At 44.2% G+C, this 27,997-nt stretch overlaps 1 protein-coding gene across 2 annotated transcripts; it reads left to right on the top strand.

Moving 5' to 3' along the window:
- Positions 1–17: 17 nt before the first annotated feature.
- On the top strand, positions 18–27,997 carry LOC144132621 (V-type proton ATPase subunit D 1-like). 2 transcript variants are annotated; one of them, XM_077665152.1, is made up of 7 exons: positions 18–159; positions 317–434; positions 4,540–4,687; positions 9,061–9,105; positions 13,589–13,759; positions 19,753–19,831; positions 27,661–27,997. In XM_077665152.1, exons 1-7 carry the CDS (start codon positions 119–121, stop codon positions 27,815–27,817), a joined length of 759 nt encoding a protein of 252 aa, XP_077521278.1. In that variant the 5' UTR covers positions 18–118; the 3' UTR covers positions 27,818–27,997. The 2 variants fall into 2 exon arrangements, with proteins under 2 accessions (XP_077521278.1, XP_077521279.1); XM_077665153.1 differs by having other exon boundaries at positions 19–159; positions 317–2,442; positions 2,487–4,687.

Below are 27,997 nucleotides of genomic sequence, written 5' to 3'. Positions count from 1 at the left end.
GTGATGTTGCTGCTGCCTGTCGGGGCGCATGATCTCCGGTCTTGTCGGAGGTGTAGCCGTTTCCAGTAATAATTTTTTGTTAACCTGAGGACCACAGGGCCAGCATTTACGTGGAAAAATGAGTGGGAGAGACAGGATACCCATTTTTCCGTCACGTATGTGAGTACATTTCTCTAGCTCTGTGGGTTTTGCTGTATTCTTCGACGATCTGCGGTCGATGGTGCCGCGGATTGACATGCAAATGCTTTCTGTTTCGGAAACGGGGTGGGCTTTCGCTTTTGGAGCTCTGTTTGATATTTATGTAATGTCGTTTCAGGGCTATGACTCTCATGCGGCTACGACTCAAAGGCGCCCAGAAAGGTCACAGCCTTCTGAAGAAGAAAGCCGACGCTTTGCAGATGAGGTTCAGAGCCATACTGAAGAAAATCGTTGAGGTGCGTAGCTGTATGCCTGCTCTGGTGGTGCAGTTTTGTCACGTATATCCTGTGCTAGATTGCCGATGTGGTTCTGTAGTCGTTTTATAAGGTTCCAGCAGCGGTGGCAACTTTGTTTGTCGAAATCCTTCGGCGTCATCGCTCTGTGCCAGCTCGGACCGTCGACCTGATGAGCTCGGCTTCCAAGCTCTTGTGTTTTGGGCAGCAGCTGAGTGCTGCCGAATCGCGGGAAATTTCTCATATTTTGGATAAGCTAGAAATGCAAAGGGGACGAGGGAAATTCAAACTGTCGTTTTGGTGGCTGCTCTCAGGCAAATCAAAACCGTGCAAGCTGTAATCTCCGAGAAGGTGCGGTCGGTCGTTGTACTTGGCTCCATAGCATTAGCGGCGCTGTAGTGTCTAGAATATTCGTGGAATGAAAATATATGCCGCTGTATTTTTGCCAGCTGAGATCTCTCGTTTTATACCGTCGGCCTCGGTGAGATCTGGACTTAGACCTCATAAAGCAGGAACGTCGAAGACATCCCGATGCTCCCTGAACTAACCAAGGTGGAAAAAAATGTTGTTTAATTAGCTGCAGTCAAACGCCGAATGTATACAATTTTCACAGTAATTACTCATTTGAAAATTAAGAAGAGAAGTTAGTATGCACGCATGTCATTTTTGTGGTGGCTGTTCTGCGCATGTCACTCAAGGACCATGGGCTCGCTTGGAGAGATGCTGTGTTAACTGTACCATAACAAGAAAGCACATCTAGTTGTGCATAAATTATACAGGACTAGCTGGAAATGGTTTTTGTCTGCGCAGCTTTCATCAAAATAAAAGGTACGAAAACCATGTTTCGTTCTACTGCTTCATTGGAAATTTTCCTCTGTTTTTGTATATTTATGGTCGGCAGCAAAGGTCTGAATCACGCAAAATTATCAAAAACATTGCTGTCATGATAATTTAGTTCATTCTTGTAGTATTAACATTTGCAATACCAACGTAGTCGCCACGAAATTTAGTATGGGTACCCTTGAATGAAGACTATTTGAATAACTGTACGCTGAAGTTTCGACTTGAAATAATGGTGGCTCTTCAGATTTAGAGTGGAGTATGTGGGCTCCAAAGGAGTGCTTAATTGCTTGTGGGCTGTGTATTTATCTAGTTATTTGTTTTCTTTGCTGCTACTCACTCTCAAATTACTATGGTGTCTCTCGTATCCTGAGTTGCTTTGGGATGTTAAGCCCTCATCAACCATAAACCATCACGCTCAAATTATTATTTGTATAAAAAAAAATTTGTGCAAAAAATTGGAAATATTGTTTTGAGAAGGGGGAAATGCCAACTGAGCATTGCGGCAACACTGCTTTGGCACCTTTGATGGTATTTTACTCAATGGTTTGAACGTTCTTTCCCATTCTACTGCAGGATAGGTGCAAATTATACTATTACTGTTTTAAAATATTGCATTCCATGAGGTGTTGCTCTTTTCCTGCGTTTGGTCAAGGCTGTCATTGGTCATTTGCTTGCACTTATGCTCCATTTCGCAGCTTTGAGTTCCAGCAGCAAAACTAAGGGAAGCTGCTTCAGAGTGATCTTTTATCTGCCCCAAAGCTTTCATTGAAATACCACTGGCCATTCTGAGTGAGAAAACATTTTCGGTCTTGAGCCTGAAATTTCAAGATATCTTTGTTGGGAGGTCAGTGTTTTTTTCATTGCATGCAAACTAATACAAGATATTTGGAAGTAATCCAGAGCCATTTAGTCTTGCTGTGTAGCAGAAGCTTGGTTGGCTGATGAAGGTCATTTGCTGAAAGGCCCACTTTCGGAGAAATGTAACTGAGAGGAGAATAGAGTGTAGCTGTTTAGGTGACGTTTCAATATAGTGATTGCTGGTCCTGGATGTCTTTTTGGCCCATGCTTTTTTTGTGCTGTGTTTTTGAGTCGTCTGCATTGTTTTATACATAGGTGATGATAGCCTTCCTCTTCATCAAGTGCACTTGCAGACTAACTCATGCGTGAGGCACTTAGTTCCCCGCAGCACTTGCAGACTAACTCATGCGTGAGGACCTTAGTTCCCCGCAATTCTGTGTAAAGTCGTGGACTTAGACATTTTCGCGGAATTGCCTTAGCAGTCACTTTCTCCTTTTTTTATGTTATTGTTGTTATCTGCCAAATATAAAGTGTGGGGAGAGTTTGAGGCCAAACGATGACTGTATAAGGAATGTTATTACGGTTGTATAATGCAATCTCAAACTGTTCATGCCGACTTCCCCGTAAAAATAAAAAAAAATAAATTGCACACTGAGGCATGGAAGCAATGATATGTCAACGTTATTTAAGGAGAAATGCTTTAGATGCTTGTGACACAATGGAGCAAAACACAACCTCCCATATGTTAATGCATGCAGCCGCTGGCAGCTGCTTGTTGCCGCTGATGTTTCGAGCTGTCCAGTCCTTAGCCCGTTTCACCTTCTTTCCTTACTACAGTCAACTTTTAGTGCCTTTTTTTTCTCGATGACTCGATCCGCCTTCTTTCCTTGTCCAGAGCCACCTTCTTTGTATTCCGTGCTTCGCCCCCAAATTATTGAAAAGCTGGCTTCTCCTTGTGGCTCGCCAGCCGTGTGACGAAGCTTGCTTTAGCCATCTTGCAGAGCTGAAAAAACAAAATGGAAAACAATTCACACTATATCCAAAGCTTGGCTCCGAATTTAATGTGAGATGCATTCTGAAGCATTATTTGATGTTTCCTGTAAAATATCACAGATCCTTTGTTCTGAACTAGCTGAATTAAAAATTTATCGATGTAGAAATTTAGGGGCCTTACGCATGTAGTGTATAGTATTACCAGAGTCCTCGGACTGTGGTGTTATCAAAGAAACTCTCATTCACTGCCATCTTTGCATGCAGTCTGAGACAGATATATGCAGTAAAGTCCTGTGTACGCGAGTTACTCAGTGCATCGTGAAAGCCTCAGGCACTGCGTCCCGAGTTGCATTCCTGAATGATGCTGGGTTTTACACAGTCGTGTTCCATTCGGAGGAAACCAAGGTTTCAGGGGAGTATAACAACTGAAATTTTGTCACTTTTTCAGTTTTATTGTGTTCAAGCTGTTGCATTGGAAAAATAGGCTGAAATATGAAATTTTGTACCTAAATCAAAGAATTTTCTTTTACGTCATAGAGCACCACTGGGTCTACATTGACAGTATGGCAAAGCATATTTTTTCAAAGTGTCTCCTGCTGTCACTTTCTATACCAATATTAATAATTGTGCTAGCAGTTTAATGATCTTCATACTTTATGATGTATTTACTGAAGCACTTCAGTGTTCAGTGCTTCTTGGCAGAGAGGTAATATAAGCTGCCCTAATTGACATATATATTTATGAATTCATGTTTCATGTTAAACGAGTGTAGACACCCAATTTGTGGGTGCGTTTGCTTTTTTGTAATGATACATAAGGATTAGGATGACCGCTAAATAATTTGCAATTGAATTTCTCTCTTGTGCTGTTTTGGTTTCAACAGCCGAATGGTGGCTGTGACGTCAAAGTTGCGTATAGGTCACGCAAGGCATGAATAAAACTGATATAAACGCTGCTTTGTCATTTTAATTCACTGCAAAGCTAAAGCCAGCCTACCTCAGTAGCTGGAATGACAACGAGTGAAGAAGTGGCAATTATATTGCAGTTTTTGCATGCCTCATTGGCTTACATAGAACTTTGGCATCACAGAGCTGCTGAAACTGAAAGATCTTGAGAGAAAGGTTTGGTTATAAATTGTTAACCGGTCATGGGTAAATACCACATGGCGTTCATTGTGTAGTAATGTCTTACTCATGACTATAAAGAACACATGCTACCAAAATTAGGCGTCTATACTCCTTTAGCGAAGGCTGGACTCAAAAGAATGAAAAAATATTGAGACAGTCATCATCTTGGAAAATAGATCAATGCAGTGCTGTAGCATGCAGAGAGCTGGTGGTATACTTGCTTTCTTGTGCTGTGATGTGTTTGTTGTTCTATTTGGCATGTCTTGTGGCATGAAATTCCATTCATTCTAGTGTCCATGAATTTTTTGCTACTCTCTCATCTTTTTCTGTGGGCTCTTGGAGTGCAGACCAAGTCTCTGATGGGTGACCTGATGAAGGAGGCGGCCTTCTCTCTGGCCGAGGCGAAGTTCACCAGTGGTGACTTCAACCAGGTGGTGCTGCAGAATGTGACGCGGGCACAGGTCAAGGTTCGCTCGCGCAAGGACAACGTGGCCGGTGCGTTGTGGGACTCCACCCCAAGTGGTCCTTGGTGTTGGCAAATGCTTTGGCTAATGCCGTTCAGCCTCTTTGCTGCCATGCTTTATTGAATATGCAGCAGCAGTAAAGATTAACTCATCTGTTGATCTTGATTTTGCGGGACTTTTAACAAAAAATTTGAATTTGTCGATTGTGGTTAGGCTTTAGCCTTTTTTCTTCCCCCTCTTTTGAGGGAGCGAGGGTGGGTTCAAGAAGCCCAGTATCTTGGAGATGTACTGTGCCTAGCAGCAAAGCAGCAGGTCTTATTTCTCAGCTTGTATACCCTATACAGAACCTGTGAGGGCTTTGCAGTCGCACGATTAAAAAAAACCTCTTGTCTGCTTTTTTTTTGTATGCCAATCGGCCTAAATGCTTAGTTTTATCAGCAGCTTATTATGTGTTGTTGAAAACCTTTCCTGCTGCATTTCGTGATTTACAGTGCTTGTACTTAACTTTACCGAGATTATTTACATGCTGCTGCATTTTGGTAACCTTTCATAATTTTCCTGTTTTCTGCAGTTTCATGAGGGCATAGTGTGTGTTGGTTAACTGGCCAATGCTGTTCTTGTTTTTTTTTCCCCCTGGACATGAGAGATCATTAGCTGTTCACACTCGTGTCATGTCTTTGTTCCGTGCCAGCATGGAGCATTGAAGATTCCGATTAAGCGTTGCGCTGCTTTATGCAGGCTTGTGCGACTATTATAAGCAGTATTACACTGCATTATCCATCAAACCAACAGGACTTGTCGGGCTAGTTGGTTGATCATAATGCAAAAAAGACGAACTGCGCAACAAGAACACGGACGAAAGGGAGGCAGACACACACTAACGCGTTAGTGTGTGTCTGCCTCCCTTTCGTCCGTGTTCTTGTTGCGCAGTTCGTCTTTTTTGCATCAAACCAAGCTGCTTCTGTGTTTGCAGTGCACTTGGCACCCCAGATCTTTAAACTAACTGAGCCAGACCAGACTTATATCTAATTATCTGGCAAAGCTTGCATTAAAAATTATGGGACTCTAGACAATCCATGCAATATCTGGTGTTCTGGATTAACGAGCATTAATTTATCCAGGTTTTACGGTTCGTTTGTTATTATTTTGTTAATATTCATCAGATAAATCCGCTGCAATGGCCCAGTGGTTACAGAATTTGGTTGCTGAGCTCATGGGTGCAGATGAGATCCAGGCCCCAGAAGCCACATTTTGGCATGGGTGAAATGAAAAAGCGCCTGTCAGCTGTGCAATGGCAGCGCATTTAAAAAAAAAATCCTTCTTCCACTGTCCTTCAGCTCTTTCCTCACAGGGTGGTTGAAGTGTCTGCCAAGGGTGATGCAGTTACTATGCTGTTCCTTTTCTCATATTTGCTACAAAAAGGTACTAAAAAATTGATATTGAGACCCCCAAAAAACATGAAAATGCACGCATTGGCTTACTAACAACATCCAGTTGATCTTTTGTTTGCTCAGAGTGAATACCTATTTTTAGCCGCGTGCCAAACATTCAGAAAACCGCTAAGCCACATGCAACACACTAGACCAAGAACTTTGCAGCTATCCTGTATGTTCGCACAGTAATCTGTGATCCGAAAAAAGTGGGAGAACGGGCTGGCATAAAAGTTCCACTCTGGCATGATGTGTGTGGTTGAAAAAAGCAGAATTGTGAGAAGAAACATGGCCAACGGGTTGTCAGCTGCATAAGCTAGTTTATTCCATTCCACTGTCCTGTGGTTTGACATGCATTGTGTTATAGGTGGTATCACATGTGTGATAGGTTGTATGAGAATCAGTAATTGACATTTGGATTTCTGGTACATACATCTTCATTGTAGGATGCATAAGACCAAATAACGAATGTTGCTAGAAGCCTTGCAGATGAAAAAGTGTGGGGGACTCCTGGGCTGGAATATCAGGGCTTCATAGTGCAAACGGAAAAGAAATTTAAAAAAGTGCTACTCTATTGCGTACTTCTTGGTTTTGTGTGGTGTGTGTGTGTGGCTGTACAGGTTTTCTGGATGTTTATCACTTGACCACAGATACTTATTCTGCACAATCAAGACATAAACTGCCAGTCGGTATTACGCCAACGTGAACGTCTGTCATGTTTCTCCACTGTCTTGGCTTCCCTGTTATCACGAATTTTAGTACAGTATGTGTGTAAACTCGCCCAACAGTACTGGCATGCTCAATATGATTTGCAACACGACTGGAGGGAACTCACTTAGTTTTACAGTCTATAACAAAAGCACCCAAACTGTGCAAACATTGAAAGCAAAGGTGGGGTCGGGGCAAGCGGTGGCATAGTCTCCTCTAATAGACATGAGGTCCCTTTTTTACAAAGACTTCACTATTACGAGCATATTCAATTTCACAACAGTGTCTGTCGCAAATGTGGACAGCAAGAATTTTGCCATTTGTTTTCTCTGCTCTTACTCCATACTTCAGCAGTTCAAGTGTGCAGTGCATTGAAAGGTGGTCATTATTAATCAATGTCATCACCGGCTTACAGGAACTAGGGCCTCCATAACGTGACGTTTCTGTCCTGATGTGCATTCTTCTTCTTGCTGTTGCCTGCGTCTCGTGATGTGATTGCTTAAGCAGTGGCATGTGCCCCATTTTGTGCTCGTTTTTGGTTCTAGCCCATTGACATTCTGTCTCTCTTGAGGAGCTTGGTGCTGAATATACTTATTGCAAACTGAAGGCGCCAGTGTGATAGGTGTGTCACACCGATAGCTACAGGTGCATAACTGAGCTTTCCATAGCAAAATTATGGCAGTGAGCAGTGAGGATGTGTAGCAATTTAAGTTTGAACTCTCCCCTATGTTTTTAATGTAATTTATAAGCATACTGCACATTGTAGAGTTCACTATCGACCACTTCACTTCTTTGAGCTGTTTTTGTTTTTTGGATTGTTTCATAAAGTATATTTTTTTTAGTCTTGAGAATTTGGCACCTATAGGCATACCTCATTCTTCGTACTATGAAATACAGTTAGACCTGGATGTAGCAAAGTTGAAGAAGTTTGGGATTTTTCGTTGCATGCAGTTTTTTGTGTGAAGACCCGAAAGGGCAATGCAGAACAGAAATCGAAATAAGAAATATATGTAAGTAAAATCACCGTGAAGATGTTTACAGAAAACCATTACTCGGAGTCATATAAACAGTCGGAAACATTTCGCAGTTGTGCTGATAGCGCGACTGCTGCGGCAACTACCGCCACCTCTGCCACGGCTTGTGCAACGCCGCTACGAGTGGGGTGGGGAGAGGGGGAGAGGCAGGGGCACCGCAACCGAGCTAGAGGAGGGCGCGCGCAGTCGTGCTGCCACTGTAGACTAGCGCGGAGGCACATGCTTCTACCGGCATGTTCCCTCTTTAGTTTTGGCTGCCGCGGTTGCCCCAGGAAACGGACTCTCTGCCGTTCTCGCTCTGGTGTCCCGATGCGAGAGAGCTACCGGTGCCAGAATTACGCGAACAACTGCGCGACTGTGATGGGCGCGTGCTGCTCATGCTGTTTTGTTTTTACTGTGCCCTATCATTTTTCGCTGCTTCTGAGCATGAACTGTTGTAATGCCACGCGGTATAGCATTCCAAAAGCAAAAGCAACAGATGCGGCGACGGTGCTGGAGCACGACGCGTTGTGTAACTGCAGTCGCTCGTTGCGTTCGTGTTCCTCTCATATCGGTTCGTGCTTTATCGGGAAACTTTTCTGCCAGATTTCGTAACTTAGCACAAGCTAACAGTTAGTCGGCCTAGCGTGTTCGTTATATCAAGGTCAACCGCTGCTACATGTTTGTTACATGGGGGTCTCGAATACCTGCGCTGCATGTGGGCTGCATTGAGGAATTAGAAAACTTCATTATATCGGCGAATTTGCGATATGGAGGTTCATTACATCCGGGTTTAATTGTAAATCTTCGAAGCGACAGTTGTAGCATCCTGTGGCGTGAAAACAAGGAAACAATTTTTTTTTTTTTATTCGCAACTTTGGTGTTAAAATGTTTTGCAGCCAACAGCTTGCTTGTGCATTTTGAGAACGCCTTTATTTAATAAAGGGCTGGAACTGAACTAGTTGGTTGATTAGCATCATGACAACACGGAAAGAAAAACATGAGACACGAGATGTTGAACCGAAGATTGATGCAGCAAATCTTCGTTTTGACATTTATATTTGCTTTTTCTTGTTTCTTTTCTATGCCCTAAATAATATTGTCAACCTTCCTTAGAGCTTTTGGTTGCTAGTGCAGCCTCGTGCCTTGGTCTTTCGTTCCCTGTTGTCATGCCCTTCCAGCTGTTACAAAAGCTATGACACCTTTTATTCATCCTCCACTAATATTGTCCGCGCTGTTTGCCTCTCTCTCAGGTGTGACCCTGCCGATTTTCGAATGCTACCAGGAGGGCACTGACAGTGAGTTGCTGTTTTCTTTCTTCTGCGCATGTTTTTGCAATGTTTGGCTTACCACAGCACGGATGGGACACAAAGAACAAGAGAGACAGAGACTGACTAGGGGAAAATGTGGCACAGCATCACCTCTTTCCTTGACTAGTTTTATCCATCATCGCAGAAGATTACTGCCTTTGAGGATAACACACATTGTGTTGAACACACCTGCCTTGATAGGGCATGTGGTGGGGTTGCACCAGCTGTTCCAGTTGGTTGTCCCAGTCAGTCGGGCACAGCGTAATTGTGCACTCTTCTCTCTTTCACTGCACCACGGTATAGACAGACACTTGTTCCTGTGCCTTTTGTAGCCTTGCACGAGATATTTTTGGGTGTACGGGAACACCTAAACTCTTCCTTTCTAGCAGTGACAGACTTGAAGTACCTGCCAACTGCACCACACTAGAGACGTCGAAACAATCGCAGGCCATGCTTTTGCTCATGGTAAAAATCGGCAGCATCACACAAACCCGATGCCTCACCATCAGTGCCGTGCCTAGGGATCTTTGCTGCAGTTTTTGTGGCAAAAAGTGCCTATTTTTTGATACACACAACAATTTACTGCTGCAAGCCTTTGGCCTGCCTTACATTTTTCCCGTGTACATTTCGCACAGAGCGCTGTACGAAAGGTGGTTTAGTATTCGGTTTCGAAGAGCATTGATTTCTTGCTGGATGGGTAAATAAAAAAGAAACAGTGCTGTAAATGAGGCAAAGTCATTGCGTAATTTGCTTCCACACATTGCTTTTGCTAGTCTGTGGGGTCTCAATCTCAACAGTATTTTTTTCATATTTACAAGCAGAGCTATGAAAATGGGGTTAGCCCCTTTTATCAAGCCCCTTGTGACTGCACGGTGTCGATCCCCGTTACTGTTAAGGCAGGCTTTGTTGGCTTGTTGAACTGAGGTACAAGCTGCATATGCTGCAGTTAAAACTTGTGACGTCTGTGACACCTCTGCATGTGCATTAATGCGAGTGGTATGCCTGATTATGGAGCCTAGCCAATGGCTGCTATAAAAGGACAGCTCACAAACAGTTAATGATTGCGTGTCTTTATTTTTTAAACAACACAAATGGCGTAATGGAAAATGCCATGGATGGTGAAGGAAGCAGCATTAGGAAAACACTCAGCCACAGATGCATGTGTGATGTGCCACAAAGTTTTACATTGCCATCCTCGCCACAAAGATCGCTTTTTGTTACAAAGTATAAAATGCTCTGTGCAAAGTCATCCTGTGGTTAGCTGACATGCAACCATGGACAAACATTTAGGGGGGTTCTGGTGCATGGAAGAAAGCTTACCTCTGTATAGTTAGGCAGACTAAGTGACTGAGAAGCCTGGAAGTTTGAGGCTGGAAACGTATTGTAATACTAATTTGTGAACTATAGTCCGCAGACTATACATGTTTAAAAGCTGAATTTTTGCATTATGCAGACTATTTACATGTGAGGACTATGCGCTATTTTATTTTTCAGATTATTTGTCAAAGCCAGAGAAGCCTACCAGTGGCTATGGAGTGGGTGCCTAACACTTGTTACCATGCCAAATAACATAGCGAAATCAACTCCGGTATGCAGTCAACTTGGATATGCCAGGAAATGCTGCTGCGGTAGTGTAGAGTGGCTGCTTTCGTCCCTGCAGACTGCGCATCAGGTGCAGACTGTCTAAGCAAGGAAATTCTCTTTTTAGCCAAAATTTGCCCTTGCGGACTTTACATCGGATGCGGACTGTAGTTGGGAAATTGCAGTAGGCTCCAGCTGGTGAAATGATTTCAAGTTGATTTAGTAGTGAGACAACGCAGGAAGTGTGTTTTCCTTCTGACTTCATCCCATGTGGTTTTGACTACGATTGTATCCCCACCTCCGCATGCAAGCTTTTATTTCTAAATGTGCCGTTCTCATGGTGTAGAGGAAATCTACTTCAAGCACGTGTCAAGCTGCTTCAGCTGACGGTTGCTTCTTCGAATGAACAGAAGGTAGCACTAGGGCAAACTTCCGGTAATCTCAGGGGCATGTGTCTCGTCACAATCTGAAACTACATGCCCGCTCGCAGATCGATTAACTGCTAGTCAGTCAGACCGCATGCGAGTGCAGAAGGCAGGATGAGGCGTTGTTATTTTTTGTGCTTTTGATCTCCATTTGCTCCTGACTGCCGACCTTGTGATCACATCGTTGAGCAATTAGTGTTTTGAGTTGTGTGTGCACCGCAATGCCATCCCTGGGAAACTGCAAAATGCACTGCAGTGGCAGAGGAGGCAAGGGGGAGGGGGTTGCGCACGGTGGCTTACATTCGTAGTCTGGGTTGTTTTGGCCGGCAAGGGCTACGAGTTGGTGCGATTGGCCTGTATTTGTAGTCATCTTATACATAGAAATATATGGTACGCCAGTCTATACCAGCCACTAAGTGATCACACAGATGCAAACTGTTTCAAAGAAATAGTGAAAAAAGTAAAAATGGGGTGAAGCACACTTCACAGGCACTCGTGAAAATAGCAGTGCAAAAATGTCCCTGATAAGGAAGATATGCAGCAGTTGCATGGAGCCGAAACTTGCAGGCTACCAAAAAGAATTGCAACTAAATTGAGGATAGTCCATTAAATTATGGAAAGGAAAATGGCACGGTGGGCATCAAGGGGTGGAAAGAGAGAAGTATGGATTACATATTACACTGAAATCTCAATACAAAGAAATTTGCGATACCGCCAAGAATGTTTGTTATGTTGTAATAGTGAAATACTTGTAAATCAAAGCTATTGTAGTAAAAGCTTCTTAACTAAACTATAACGGACCGGAAAAAATGTTCAAATTATCCACGGTGAATTTATTTGTCAAAAGACTGGCTATTTTTTGCATCTCCGTCAACGCTTTATTGAATGCATACTGTCGGGAGCATCGAAGCAGAACTGCTTCAAAATCGAAAGAGCTTCCCGCATCCTTCATTGTGCAACGCGGTGGAGCTGTACCGCTACCGTGCCACACCCATCATAAGCGGCACCGTCGTGTGTATGTGCAGGCTCCACTGCACAAACAGCTAATGGCATGTGATGATTGCGCGGTTTCGGCGCATTGGAAGAATGGAACTATGTGGAGGGAAACGAAGGAAACGGCGCAGCGGTGACGAAGCATTGAGAAAAAAAAAGGGGGAAGAAAACGACGCGCCGGTCAGCATCCGAAACGATGCTTAGCAGGGTTAAGTTTGCTGGTAGATGCTGGCTGCTCAAGCCGTCTCTGCATTCTTGCACGAAGCTCAGAAAAGTGATACCAAAACTAAGTGGGCAGACTGTTCTTGGAGGTGGAGCTGTTCATTGTCGTTGTTGCTTGTTCTTAACGCGGGCACCGGCAACTGATAGTCAAGCACTTGTCGCAGCACCACGTGAAACCTGGCAGCAGACTTCAACACACGCGATAGTGAAAGCACAAAGAAAAACAAAGCAGCGAGTTTAGCGAAGCCTCATTCACACAATCAGACGTTTGAAAACTAAAAAAGGAAACCTCGTAGAAGTCACGTGGTCTTCTTTTCTGTCAGTCCCGCATCTAGCTTCTGGTGCAAGACTGACGATGATGACAACTATCAGCAGTAACGCGCACCATAAATTGAGCACCTCGGTAGCGTTTTCAGTGCCATTAATCCAGGGCAAGTTTGTAATAATGAGGTGCCCTCAATATGGGCGACCTAATAAACTACGTACGCACATTATTCTGAAAATGTTCAGTATTTTGAAATTCGTAGTAGTGAATACTGAAATTTTGGGTGTTTTGGTGGGAATTCTTGAAAAGTTCGTAATCCTGGAAAATTTATTAATGTGAGGTTCGTAGTAACGAGATTTCACTTCATTGTTTTGCTGTCTCCTACAACATATTTGTGGAAAGAAAACGGGTTGCAGGGATATTTTGAGTTGGAGAAAAGTGTTTATATAAGGATGAGAAGGGGACGTAAATTATTCACTAGATCACAGAGGCAGTACTGAAGTTGTGAACAATGGTTCATTGCCACCTTAGTAGCCCTAACAGAGGAATTTCTGTCTGTTTTCGGGCAGCTTTCTATGCCTAGGGTATTGTATGTTCATTGAAACCTAACCTGCTCAATTCCTGGGCTTGTTATTGCACTTGCCTTTACAGAGGCAGTGTAAACCAGCATGCCTTCTTTTAAATTCTCATTTGTTGTCAAAGCAGTTCGCAGTGTATACCTTTTTCATCAATGGCATCGGAGCATGGAGGATATGATCCATCACCTGTACCATTATGAGACCCAATGATCATGATACGTGTAAGGCCCACACAGAAAACACATCAACAATGAGCTTTCACTGAGTAGGCCGGCATACCGTAATGCACAATTTGTGCTTGAACCACAACTGCAAATGAATTTTGGATGATCTGAATGAAAATCTTTGGCCAGGAAGTAGGTTGTGTTGATGCCGTTCTGACACTCTTTTCCTCTCCTTTTCGACAGCCAATGAGCTGGCTGGCCTGGCCCGTGGTGGCCAGAAGCTGGGCAAGCTCAAGAAGAACTACTTTGAGGCAGTGAAGCTGCTCGTGGAGCTGGCCTCGCTGCAGACCTCCTTCATCACCCTGGACAGCGTCATCAAGACCACCAACCGGCGTGTTAATGCCATTGAGTACGGTGAGTGCGTTTGCCTTCACTTCCTCTATTCTGTTACTGACAGTACTCAACAAGCTCACATGAAAGCGATACTAAGAACAACTTCTTAGAATCTGTATTCATTGGTAGGCTCTTTCTGGGTATGTTGTTTGTTTGGTTGCAAAAGACTCATTTATTGCTGAGAAAGACGGATTTAAGAAGTACTGGCTAAACTACTAGGCTAGGGCTTAGTTAACTGTCGGTAAGAGCCATTGTGTCTATTTATTCTCCACGACAGCATTTCTCCTTTCTCTCCTTGTTTTTATTTTTATATTTTGAAAGTCTAGCTTATTATGTCTTTTCTTTGTCATCTCTCTCTCTTGAATTGGCTTGTCTTGGCTTGGCACCTATCTGCATGGGTGCCAAGGCAAGCCAAGCCAAGGAACTACACCTACAGCAGCTGTAAAAGCTTGCTAATTCAGATTTGAGCGACTGAAGAAAATGCCCAAATTAACAAAACACGGTTATGAAAAGAGACAAAAATATCGCAAACAGATAATGCTACATTTGTATTTCCATGTGTGGACTGCATATTTGTCACTTGTGTACATAATCATATTGTACGCCAGTCCTGCTACAGCCTGGAAATAGGCTAGCAGTGTTTCAAAATAAACAAATAAATTTTTCACCCATCTTCGGCATATAAATTTATTATTCCTCTAAGGCCTGCCAGCCATTACCGGATACAATTCAGCTTATGCCGGCCACCGGTCTTTTCTCCCATAGGACTTATTGTAAAGTTGTACTTCTTAATGCTCAGTCGTGCGAAACGAAAATACTGGTTATAGTGTGGTTTTGAAATCCACTCGGTGACCGCATGGAACAGCAAGTGTGCTTTCCTGCGCAGCTCCAGGGGGGGCTTCTGAGGCGCGCTGCCTCTTATTCCGCAGAACAGTGCGGGAGCATGGATTGTGTCCATGATCGCTGGCACTCCGCTGCTTCGGTTATGCTTTTTCGATTTCACTTTGAAATTCACACACTCTCTGTATTTATTGGTCGGAGGCACTGTTTCGAGCATGTTGCCTTCCATAATCACTCAACTAGTTGTGCAGCCGCGGTGGCTCAGTGGTTGTGGCGCTTGGCTGCTGGCCTGAAAGACGCGGGTTCGATCCTGGCCGCGGCGGTTGAATTTCTATGGAGGCGAAATTCCAGAGGCCCGTGTACTGTGCGATGTCAGTGCACGTTTAAGAACCCCAGGTGGTCGAAATTTCCGGAGCCCTTCACTACGGCGTCTCTCATAGCCTGAGTCGCTTTGGGATGTTAAACCCCCATAAACTAAACTAAACCAAACCAACTAGTTATCCTGCTAATTTTTGAAGGAACAGCAGCAATCGCTTTATCGGCACCACGCTTCTGTCTACCCCTTAGCCCACTCTGCGATGAAATCATTTCTATTGCACTGCCGAAGATCTCACAGCTTACTTCTCCAGCCTGTTTCACATGCAAGCAAAATTGCTAGCAAATCCTGGCGCTGCGGCGATGAACAGCAAGGTTTCAACAAGTTGGAAATTTTCACTGCGACGTGCCATTCAATCGCTCAGTCGCTTACATGTGAACCAGCCTTCAGCCATACTGAACATCGCACCATGTGCTTAGGGCGCGACACAAGTGCAGGCACTGCGTGCCGCTCTCCCTCCCTCTTTATATTGCCGTGCCGATTGCGTGCCAGTTACATGGAGCTGAGAAAGTAGTTCAAGTTATTAAGGTCGCAAATTTTTGTGCTGCAGGGAGACGCTAGGGAGGCTCATTGTGGTAGCAGCGGGCCGTAGCTCCTTCCAGTTGTTGCTGTTGGGACGTCTGATGCAAACAAAACATTGTGGACATGATAGATTTAACCTAGAGGTGGAAGTAAAACCTTGCCAACAATACTGGGTTGACTGCTATTGGTGATATTGTGTGGCGTTTCTTCAGTCAAATTTCACAGGGTGTAAACTGCATTTTTAACGTGATAGCATTTGAGGTCCCTCGAGAAAAGTCTGTCTGTCCATCTTTGTCACAAGAAACCACATGGCCCACCTCCCTTGGTGGGCAGGTGGCAACCTGCCCACTTAGTTGTGGGCAACCTGCCCACCATGGCAGGTGGCAATGAAATTAATGCAGATAAATTCAATGCAATGCAATTGCTGCTTGCCCACCGTGATGCTGCGTATCAGCTCATTGGTTGAGAGACATACAGCCTGCCAAAGAGCTGTCGCTGATAAAATGAGCCTTACAGGTGCTTGGGAAGAGCACCTGGGTGGCAGTGTTGGAAATAGCTACCTGCCAGGTCATTGGCACATTGCCTAACCATTGCACCACTGTGCTAGTAGTGTTACTAGGACTCCCCATGATCTATGAATCTGCGAAAGAAAACTACCGTATTTACTCGCGTAATCCTCACTTTTTTTCCCTGAAAATCAACGCGAAGTTTGGGGGTGCAATAATTATGCGGGTAAAATTTTCAAGCAAATGTTTCGGAGTGTTAATTGCAAAGATGAATAGGTGCAAGATCAGGATTGTCAGGTCCGCAATTGTAAATATAACGAAAACATTACTTTCAAGCGTAACTTACCTTCGTTATGAAAGTACAGGGTGAACGTAAGCTCAAGCTGCTAAAGCACTTTATTTGCCGCGTGCAACCTCCCCATCACTACTCGCGTTGCGTACGTCCTGCAGGCAATTGTACTCTTCATCAGAGTCCGTGGCGACACTGGAATCGATGGTTTCTTCATCGTCCCACACCAGGTGGTCCTCGGTCGCATCCAGGGCGTTCGAAATTCCTGTTTTCTTGAAGCTTCTGGCCACCATGTTTACATCAATCATCCCCCATGCCTCTGATATTCAGCTGCACAGCAGCTTCACGGACGGCCTTTTGATCTTGCCGCCCGGCGTCAGAGCATGTTCACCTTCGGCCATCCATTCTGCGTACAGCCTCCGGACGTTATCTTTAAATGGCTTGTTCAAAGATACGTCAAGAGGCTGTAGCATTGATGTGAGGCCGCTGGGTATAACAGCCAGGACCGTGCGCAGTTCCTTGAACTTCGCCCGAACCGACTCTTGAAGATGGCCCCGAAAGCTATCAAGCACGAAGAGCGACGGAAAAAGAAGCGCTCCCGGTCGCCGCCCCCACACAGTTTTCACCCAGTCCATCATAAGGTCCGCGGTCATCCACCCCTTTTCTTGGACGCGCACGTGTATACCAGGGGGGAGCTTTCCTTTCGGGAGGGTCTTCCGCTTGAAAATGACATACGATGGGAGCTTCCGCCGTCACGCCTAGCATGACCGTGCACCTCTGTTTTTCGGCACCTGTTGTCCTGACGTGCACAGTCCGAGCGCCTGTCTGTTCGACTGTCCTGCTGCTGGGCATATCGAAATTCAGCGGAGTTTGGTCCGCGTTCGCTATCTGGGAGAGCTAGAAGTTTTTTTCCTGCCAGATCCTGATAACGAATCGATGGAAGTCCACTATTTTCTCTTCATAGGCTGCGGGCAGGCGCTGGCAAAGTGTCGTTCGCCTCCTGAGCGAGAGTCCATTGCGCCGCATAAATCGTGTGGCCCACCCATTACTAGCGCGGAAGTCTTGCACCGGGATGCCCTCTTTTCTTGCGATTACGAGCGCCTGGTTCCGTATCAAATCAATCGACACAGCACACCCATCCGCTCGTTGAGCCTTGATATATTCCAGTAAAGAGGATTCGACGGCAGGAAATTTCCCAGTCTTCGGTCCACGGAAGGCTCGGCGCGTCTTACCAGTCGTCTTGGTGCTGCCGTCTCCAATACCGGACGCAAAACTCGTTGACGCTAAAGTGTCTGCTGGCGGCGCGGTTGCCATGTTCCAACGCATACTCAATAGCTTTTAGCTTAAAAGCAGCTGTGTAGCTTGCGTAGCGTCCCATGGCGAAGCGGCACAAAGAGCACGGTGCAACATGCAAACAAGGCAAACGAGGCCTACGAGACACCGGAGAGCTGGAGACACCTTCGCAAAATGGCGTAGCGGTGGTGAGTGGATGAGCGGTAGCGGCAGTGGCAGCGGATGATAGCACAGTACCGCCGCCTAGTAGCACGCGCGCCAAACCATGGCAGTTAGTTGTGGCCGCAGTCAATAGATGGCGATCGCTACGACAAGCAGACGGCTCGCGGCAGTAATTTTGGGGGTGCGATGATTATGCGGGGAAAAAGAAATTTACCAATTTTTGATAGCCAATGTGGGGGGTGCGAGCATTACACGAGTGTGAGCATTATGCGAGTGTAGTACTTGTGCGGGAGTCAAGTCACATGCTAACTTGCGAGAGGGGTTCAGACCGATGACATATGCACCTTCATTTACATCCTTTAAGGGGGGAGACTGCTTCTGTGGGCGAAAAAAATTAGGAGAAATAGATTTCAGAGATAGAATTTTTAAAATCTGCAGCTGTATTTCTACTAATCTGTGAATTTCCCTACAAAGTCAATATTTCGACTGTAATACGATTAAAAAACGTAGATCCACACACACTCTGGGCAGATTATGACGCGAAAACCGTGCTCTTTCCTCGACACTAAGCCGTCATTTTCTGGTGGTGATTGCCGCTATCTTGGTCTCATTCGAAAGAGCAGCTTTTCGTGTTCAATTTCGCGCCATTGCTATGCTTTTGTGCTTACTGGTTGCAGAAAAAAAGGCACGAAAAAAAACTAGCAATGTGCGCTGCCATTCGCTAGTCGGTGGCACATCTGTGGCCGGCCGCAAGCAGGAGCTATCTTGTCTGTGTATCGTCGTTGGTGCGCCTTCTGAAAGAAGAGGAAAAAGCCACTCATTGACAACTTTAAGAAGAAGAGCGCCACAGAAACCGCAAGCATCGCGAATATACTACTGCCTAAATCACATTGCCATGTCAGGACCAAATTAGGCCTAACTGCAACAGAGGCCGCTGATGCTGAAACCTGGGACAGCGGTCGCGTTCAGTGAGACACCCCGGTGCTGCAACCTTCTGACGTTGACGCATGAAAAACTGCAGCAGATGGCTTCGACTCCTGCAGTGGAGCGCAAAGCAGCTTTCTTGGGTGGAACCGAAGACGCTGTGGCTAACGCGGCCGAACCGTTCGACAACGCGACTTTCAAGATTTTTAGCGTTTTGCCTCCATAAAAACGCAGCCGTCGCGGTCGGGTTCGAACCCGGGAACTCTGGATCAGTTGCCGAGCGCCCTAAAAACTGAGCCACCACGGTGGGTAGCCAGTAAGCAAGCCGACTGCATTCCAGAAGGCTATTAGCAATTTCCCAAGGCTACTGGATGGATAACTGTATTTTATTTCAATAAACAGCACTCTATTTTTCTCATTTTTCTCAGAATGAAAATTTTGGTCACTGAGCAAATTTTTAACTGCTATAGCTCAGCATGTATAGCTGAGAGAACCATAATTCTTTTTTAGCATGTAGCTAGGTGATCTGAGCATGCAGTGTTAGAGCAGATTTTTCAATTAAGGCTCAGAAAATATTTTTAGTGATCTATTTCTGAATTGCATCTTAGTCACAGTTTGTTGCATGAATTTTGTTGTGCTTTGAAATCACTAATAATGGTAAAATTACAAAACTTTCTCCAACATTGCGTTCCATTTTCTTTCAGGAGTGCTAACAATCTGCCATTTTTGAACTTTTATGTTTACTTTTCTCTCTCTTGTTGTGGTGATCAATAGGAGCTAATTAATTACATCCTGAGAATGAATTAATCTATCAAAAAAGTAATCAATTTTTTTTAATCAGCATGAGGAACTGGTGAAGGGCATGCAATTTCATCAAGTTTGGTGGAGAAATAAATTTTTCTGCAGAAGCAGTCTTCCCACTTAAGGTGCGGTTGAGGTGCCCGCAGAGATGTCAGATATGAGAGCTATAGTGCCCTTTCCTTTCATCAAAAAGTGCTTTCGCATTCATCTAGGTAAGCAGACTTAAGTTCCCTTAGAATTTTTGATGGCTAGGCAGGTATGAAGGCTCACTGCGTTTTTCCTATCCCTTGTTGTTTTTCAGTGATCATTCCTCGCATCGACCGTACTTTGGACTACATCACATCCGAGCTGGACGAGAGGGAGAGGGAAGAGTTCTTCAGGTGGGTGCAGCTCCTTTTTGTTTACTACAATGTATTAAACAGGAGCTTGCTTGAATCCAGTGCACATTTTCAAGCTGGCAAAATTAGCAGGGATGAAATCATGAAGAGAAGTTTTGAGGGACAGATTTCTTGTAGTATGGCATTTGGGTTACTTGGTTCTGTTCAGTGCACTGGAGGAATTTGTGCATTTCAGTGCATTGTGAACATAGAGTGCTTCAAAGAACATTTAAGCTTCACTGATATGAACGATGGTTTCTGTTCTGCTACCAAAGTTTTAAGTTAGTAGAATCGGTACTGCTTCAAGTAAAGGTGAGCTGACTGCACTTACCATCTCCTGCGTTTGCTTACATTGTGCTAATTAAATTGTGGAAGGGTTAGGAGTATTGATTGGATGGCATTTTATTTGCTTCCATTGTGTTTCCAAGTCCCAAAAGAATACGTGGACAGGGTTGGTCTTGTTCTAGATCATTCGAGAACATGCCAAGAGCTAACCCTTTGGCAGGAACCATACAGCAGACTGCACACCACTGAATTCACTTCAAGCTATATAAACCTCAGCATTCTCAGAGCTGCTTGGTAAATTAAGAAAGTCGATGCAAGTCAAATCTTTTAGCTCTCTGCTCAGCTTCACAATACTGGCACTGTTCCTTTGTCTAGGATACTGCAGTAAATGCTTGTATGTTTCTTGCTTGCATTAAGTGCCCACAATGGGAATATTTTGCTGCACATGACCATTGCTTGTCTTTGTCAGTCACCGATGAGGTGCTTCAGCCTATAGGTGGCAGCAGTAGAGTTAGTAGGGAAACTGACAGGGCGGGTAAGCATCCCAGGATATTCTTTGCCTAGCCGGGACTGTCCTACTCAGACCAGTGTATATAGGGCCCTTCGTTTCGAGGTAAAACTCTCTATTTTACTAAATTCTTGCGCCCCGACCATGCTTCTTCAATATTGGGTGAAGCCCAGCTTCTACCCAAAACTGTGCCTTCAAGAAAATTGATTTTGTCAGTGCATAATGTGGAAGGCACAGCATGGGAACTTGCAGATGCCACGTAGTACTATGTCTCAGGCAGTGTTTTTAATTAAAAGTTAATAGTTGATAGTGTGGCTTAACCAGAGAATAAGTACCAAAAGCATGGTTTTGAAGTGAGAGGTCTGAACAGAGGTGCTGTTCGGATGTCTTACTGGCGTCTTTTTATATAGTGCTATCTGCACCGACGATGCCATGCTTCAAGGCTATTTTGTGATTAATAGATGCTGTAATGGTGAAATAATACTTTTGCAACGTGCAAGCTAATCCAGACGGAGAAGTGTTTTGCATTGGAATGATACTGTGTACGTGGCAAAGTTATTAATGATAAGAAAAAGAAACAGTAAAACATTGACAATTTGACAGTTAATTTGAAATCATTTATAATTTATTGAGTGTCTGTGGTTCCGTAATTCATAATGTAAACTTGCTGGATATTTTGAGCCGTTAGCTTGGTCTGGCTCGATTAATTACTATGCAGAATGAAGTACTATGAGGGAGTGCAGAAGTTTTTGCCAAAAAACCACATGCAGATAGTCTCTGTAATTTACATGCCATCAGAAATGCTGCACTTGGAAATCGGGATTAACCCTGTACACTAGAACCCCGCTACAGTAAGCTTGGTTATAGTAAAAACTCGGGCATAGTAAAATGAAGCTGCTGTCCCATTTCGCTTTCTATAGACGACTGTACATTTTTTTTTTCATTTATAGTGAAGATTTTTTTTTCGAGCAAACGTCTATAGCAAAGAGCGTCTGGCCGTGGCGATGTATTTCCGGCATAATGACGACATCGCGGCTCGCGCGATGTGTAGGGTCGAGAGGCAGGTACCGAATGCGCTCGTTGATGTGGCTTCACCACCAAGCTTGAAAGCCTCGAGAAGCCAACTTTTCGGAAGTTGTGGGGTAAAGCGCGCGGCACGCGCAAAAAAAGTAAAACTGGCAATAAACGTAGAAAGAAGGCAGCACGGGTCGCTGAGAAAGGAAAGCCAATAAAAGTGCAGTGAGGGGTTGAAAAGGGAAGTAAAGGGTGGGCGTTTGTAGCACGGCAGCGCAAAGCACGGGAAACCAGCGGCACGAAGTGGAGGCACGGCGGGACTGCGTAGGCACTTTGGCCGCACTTGACTTTGTTTCGCGTGTTTCTTAACTACTGCCTCTTTAATGACGCGGGAGCCACAGAAGACGATGTCGTTATCATGTAAAGCTTTGATTTTTGACGTGGAACCAAACTCTCTCTATTTTTGTAGCCATGCTGTATTCACGTAAATGCGGTACTTCTACAAGACATAAACGATGTGCAAAACGTGATAACATGTGGTAGCTGATAATAACGAATTATCACATAATGGGATGATAAGAGCAGGATGTGGGGTATTTCTTTTTGCCTTTTGCTAATCGGCATGGATTTCAGCGTGGCTGGTCATGCAACACTCAGCTATTTGAAATAACCATTGATATCCACTGCAGGCTACACAATTTAAAACAGATTGACGCCTTATTTATTGACTTTGAGAAAGCCTTTGACCGTGTGGCACACAGATGACTAATACTTAAAATGAGGCAAAATAACATTGATAGCACCATGGTTAACTGGGTCGAAGAATACTTAAATAATAGACAACAGGCCGTTAAAATAGAGAATGCTCATTCAACATTTTGGGCCATAAAATCCGGTTTTCCCTAGGGTTCCGCCTTAGGGCCTACATTATTTCTTCTTTACATTAACGATGTCTGTCTTAATATTTACTCTTCACTAAGACTGTTGGCTGATGACTCCGTGATTTATCGCTCTGTAAAAAGCCTTAGCGACTGTTCGAGACTCTAACTAAATGGTGCTCTAACTGGCAGATGACTGTTAATGTTAAAAAAATTAAACTTGTTCGTTTCACTACACGGAATCAGGAGTTGCACTACACTTATACTATTAATGGTGCAGCTGTTGAGAGCTCACGAAGTCACAAATACCTAGGAGTGTACCTTACAGCTAGCTTATCTTGAAACGGGCACATTTACTACATATTAGCCAATGCTTTCAAAACCTTAGGTTTCATACGGCGGTTATTGCATCATGGTAACAAAGAAACTAAACTGCTTGTTTATAACGCTGTTATACGCCCAAAACACGAATATGCCTTTCTAATCTGGAACCCTTATCAATCCTGCGTAATATCCAAATTAGAAGCACTGAAAAACAAAGCTGCACGCTTTATCTCGCGTAACTATTCCACGTATTCCAGCATTTCAATGATTAAGTGCGCCTTAAGTCTTCAGCTGTTGGAAACAAGGCGCAAATTTCATCGTTTAATGTTTTTCCACAAGCTTTGCCATAACCCTTCTGTTGACACCACTGAGAAAATTAACTGCCACTCGTATTTTTCCTCGTATTGACTATAATTATAAAGTGGAGCCTCCATTTGCTAGAACAGATTTATTACGATTATCATTTCTTCATCTTGCCATTAATGAATGGAATGCCTTTCCTGTAGATATTGTCTGCATCACGAGGAATGAAAAATTTGGAGATAGTTTGGTAACACATCTAAATGATTGGGCAGAATTACTGACACAAATGTGATGGTTTTTTTTGCTTTATTGTTGTCTCGTTTCTTTTCCACCTACTTTTGCCCCCAAAAATCTTGTGCATATGTTCCTTATGTATATGTACATCACAGCTACTGTATGTTTTTAGATGTTTATTTGTTAGGATGTGATGACAAAATGCAATACTTTGGTGATGTTGTGATGATGCCTCCCCCCCCTTTGTAATGTGTCTGGGGCCTTCAGGGTAATAAAATAAAATGAAATGAAATGGTTTATAGGAATTGAATGACATCACTTTCAAGTTCCTTCAACTACTGGTTTTGTAGATAAAAGGGGTACGCATTTTCACAAATGACTTTGTAAAAAGACCTCAGGTGTGGCATGTATCCTTACTTCGATGTGAGGCAGTTTACCAATCGAAAAGTCTCAAAAGCTTAACAATTAAAAAAAAAGAATGGCTGGCGGTTTAGCGTTGCTAAGCGCGAAATGTGCGAAAGCACAGTTTTTTGCAGGTGGTCATCATCGCCATATAGCTCAAAGCCCTGTTAAAGTGTCCACTGATCCAGGGAACCAGTTATGCGTCTTTCCTTTCCTTAAAGTCAACAGAGTCTAAACCTTCTGCTGGTTTTGAGAAAAGAAAAAGCACATAACTGGCTCAATCTGTAGGTGCATGCCACCGCCTACTTGCAGTGTGATTGAGCTGTCCACTGACCCAGTGAGCCAGTTACACTTACTACCTAGAGGCTTCACACAGAAACACACCGCTGAAACCTGGGGAGCGCAGCTAGAAGTGCTTTCGCACAAAATTTTAATGTGGCAGCGTTAAGGAGCTCGTGTCGCAGAAAAGCCGATGTTGGCTTTGCCGTTGCCGTTGTTGGCATTGTAACACGAGAGCCTCAAAAAAATAAAAATTTGTGGAGATACAGGGAATCGAACCCAGGTCTTTCAGATTGCGAGGCGAACACACATCGCACATGCTACGAAGGCTCGTTGGTTCAACGGAATGAAATTGGACCTAGTGAATGCGTTGTGGTCTTTGACTTTGTAAAGTGCCTTTCTGTACTGATGCATACATGAGTAATACCCTGCCAGCGCTGCAACACACTGTCACATTCCACTCTTAAAGGCGAAGCTTAAGCACCCTCCAATTTTTTGTGCTGCCAAGATTGAGTTCGTAGAACTGTACACCCGCTCTTTTATAAACAAACAGAACACAAAGCAGGCCTATTAGAAGAAGCTTACTAAATGGTTTGCTGGTGTGAGGGTATCCTGCAAGTAAAAATATGATATGCAGGTGCACCATTTTTCGTTTGCCGACACTTGAAACGAATGGGACATGTGTCCCACTGCTGCACTAGCGGTTAAGCAACACTGTCTGCGAATGTGATATGCAGGTGCACCATTTTTCGTTTGCCGACACTTTAAATGAATGGGACACGTGTCCCACTGCTGCACTAGCGGTTAAACAACACTGTCTGTGAACTATAAGGAAACACCCAAACAACATTGGTGCAGTAATGGTGGTTTTTTATCAAGGGCTCCTACCAATATTTAGGCAGCTGCACAGCTTAGGTAAGCTGCAGGGGCGGAAGCAGCTGTTTGTGTCGATTAAGAAGGAATGGTGTGGAAGCCAGCACTATGGCTGCATTTATCACTAAACAATGGTCTTTTGGGCATTGGTGCAGCGGAAAAGAAGCAAAATAAGTCAGTCAGATGTAAATTTAATGCAGTTTTTACGCCAAGAGTGGCATTTTGCAAAACATTGCGCAGTTCCACTCGAGATGTTGCTGCACTGCAGTTCTGCATCAGTACACTTGAATGGAGTGAACAAGGGGCGAATTATGGAACAATCGAATCACTAACCTGTCCCAATTGAATCAGTTAGCCCTGCTCCTATTTGTCGATCTGTCCACCAGTCTGTGGTGACCAATAGGAGCAGGGCTTTGTGACAGTTTTGGTGTTTTGAGATCTTGGTCGTTTCGTAATATGTCTTTGTTTGTACATTAGCTTGTTATGAGTAACAAAAAAGGAACGTGCCAAAATGCGCTGCTGTGGCATGGGATTACTAAGCCTGGTGATACAGTCGAGCCCGCTTTTAATAGACACGACTGCCAGTCGTGGATCATCGTATCCTCATGTTCACAGTAAGTGGATTGGTCACAGTATTGATGACAACGGCAAGGTGGACTATAGTGGTGCAGACTGCGCAGTACCTGTGGGTCGGGTCACCGTTAGCCGGGTCAAGTTTTGACATCAGTTGGCTCGGTTGGAGCTAACCAGTTGGAACTAACAGCCTTTCATGGAAGATCATACATTGTGTGCCGATACTGTGGTCGCAACCAATTTTCGCTCAGAGAAAACAGGCTTTACTCTTAGCTAGAATCAATTTTTGGGTTAAATAAAGCCAAAGGCACAGAATGAGATTAGTACGGATGTGGTGCAAAAGAAACTGTTTGGGAGGCCTCTGTGCAGTGCTAATGTCTGTGGGGTTATAACTGCCTTATCTGCTCCTCACCATGAGCCATACAATTGTGCAGGTTTGGCCGAGTAGGCATTCGAGCTTTTTCATCTTGTGACGCTTAGTCTGGCTTGGAATGAATTGAGGATCAGTGTGTGCGGTGCAGGCGATAGCTCACGCAACATAAGAACTCTGTCTAGTGTAGTATAAGGTTGCATTTCTTTGTGTAGCTCTGTTCAGGTGGGATAAGATCTGTTTTGATGATCCGCCTTAAGAAGATATGCGGGGTCTGTCATTCGAGGGAAAATACAGCTATCGTTGACAACCCACGAATGTGCCACTTCTCTGCCACGAGGTCAGTTCTCGAAGCCAGCAAGCCTGACGTTGACCTCCTGTGCGTGAAATTCGAGGTGATATGCACCAGCGACAGAATTTCTTTTTGTCATTTCTTCCCCTAATTCGCTCCCTTTTCACAATCGTTGCTTGAAAGGCTGGAGTAGTATTGATGCTCGCGTAAGACTGTGATAAGGACCGTGTGGCGTGCCCTTCCATGTGAGCTCCTGGTGCCCAAGTGTTCACTGTAATCAAACAATGTGTCCGTGAATGTTCATTCAAAGATTCATCGCCATAGCCTTGATGTACTACATTGTGAAAGTTGCATCATTTTTTTCGTATTGAGCTGATGTTAGTTATGAGTGTGCTCGACTGTCGTCTAAATAATTATTATAAACATAACTAATACTACTTACAGGATGTAAAGGCGAGCCCGTGTATGTGCAGTCTCATGTACTAATGCATGGCTTTGTGGCCCAGTGAGGATGCTAGTGCATCGAAATGGAATCAAATAGCAAATACAGTATTCCATGCATTCAAATGTGATGAACAAACTTATCCTAAAATGGTCAGCACTGAAAAATGAAAGGAAACTCGCATGACAAGTGAGTGTGGCTGTTCTCAGTACTTCAGGTTGCTGCATTTAGCATAAGCATAGAAATAAAGCAGCAAGAGGTGCTGGTATTGGGGACCGTACATAAACTGTACACATGTGCTTCTAATGTACTTACGCCTTTCTATGTATTTGCCTGATGTAACAGCGAAGCTTGCACTTCACGAAGGGTTTTATGTGGAATTCGGTCGCTATGTTCAAAGTCAAGGAACTAGTTTCTAGTGTTGACAGGTTTTCCTAGGAGTCGATGGGTGATGTCTTGCATGCAAGTCTATAAGGGTGTCATGAAAAACATGGCCATGACAAGCACCAGCTAGGCATTCAGTCACGCTATTTGTAGATGCTAACCATCGAATACATTGCTGTCCAGAAGAGGAGCTCAGAAAATGTGTAGTATTTTCCTCATGCTTTACTGCGAAGAAACTAGAGCGCATACTTCACTGGACAAAAGCATGTCATGCAAAAGATGTCATCGCAGAAGAGAAACGTGCTCAGGTCTTGAGACAGTTCTCGTTCTTATAGAACTCGATCTCGTTGTGAGATTTGTTGATGAGCTTCTCATTAAACAGCCCCAGCTGTTGTGTGACCTCATTGTGGCAATGAAATACTCTCATTTCGTGTTACAGTGGAAGCAGCTGTTTGACTTGTATTATGAAAGTGAGGTGATTCTGACCCCAGGCTTCGCTTGTAAAATTTTTTCTGAAATGCAACTCCAAGTTGTCTCAGCATGTGCCCAGACTGTTGTTTTGCTTGTCTTAAAACATTCGACATCATGCTTCAGCACGCATGGTGTGATGAAAACTGACGTTTGTTTTTTTTATTTTGTTCATTGTGACTCAACCCTTGGGTGGTGGGCAGGCTGAAGAAAATCCAAGAAAAGAAGAAGCAGATCAAGGCGCGCAAGGAAGCCGAGCTGGCCAAACACAATGCCGAGATGGGAATGGCCATGGAGGCTTTTGAACATGCTCCCAACATCCTAGAGGATGCACACGACGAAGACATCTTGTTCAATTAGGAAGTAGTACATGTTTCCCTTGTGCTAGTTAGGCACCTCCTTCTCCCCGGTTTCCCTTCCCCGTGCTCCCCTTGTCGCACTTCCAAGTAGCCAAGGATATACTACGTGTTGTTGTTTGATGTTGACATTCCAAGAATGTTCCGCGAAGACTCCACTGGACAATAAATGGTCTAGGCTGGA

The sequence above is a fragment of the Amblyomma americanum genome, chromosome 5, assembly GCF_052857255.1.
Source record: "Amblyomma americanum isolate KBUSLIRL-KWMA chromosome 5, ASM5285725v1, whole genome shotgun sequence".
NCBI classification, from domain to species: Eukaryota; Metazoa; Arthropoda; class Arachnida; order Ixodida; family Ixodidae; genus Amblyomma; species Amblyomma americanum.
Note: the sequence above shows the minus strand (reverse complement) of the source record. Positions and strands in the feature narration are given on the sequence as shown.

Excerpts from the sequence above, each read along its gene's own strand:
- LOC144132621 (XM_077665152.1), top strand. The coding sequence starts at position 119 with ATGAGTGGGAGAGACAGGATACCCATTTTTCCGTCACGTAT. Across the intron at positions 435-4,539 it reads TACTGAAGAAAATCGTTGAG|ACCAAGTCTCTGATGGGTGA; the intron begins GTGCGTAGCTGT and ends CTTGGAGTGCAG. Across the intron at positions 9,106-13,588 it reads CTACCAGGAGGGCACTGACA|CCAATGAGCTGGCTGGCCTG; the intron begins GTGAGTTGCTGT and ends CCTTTTCGACAG.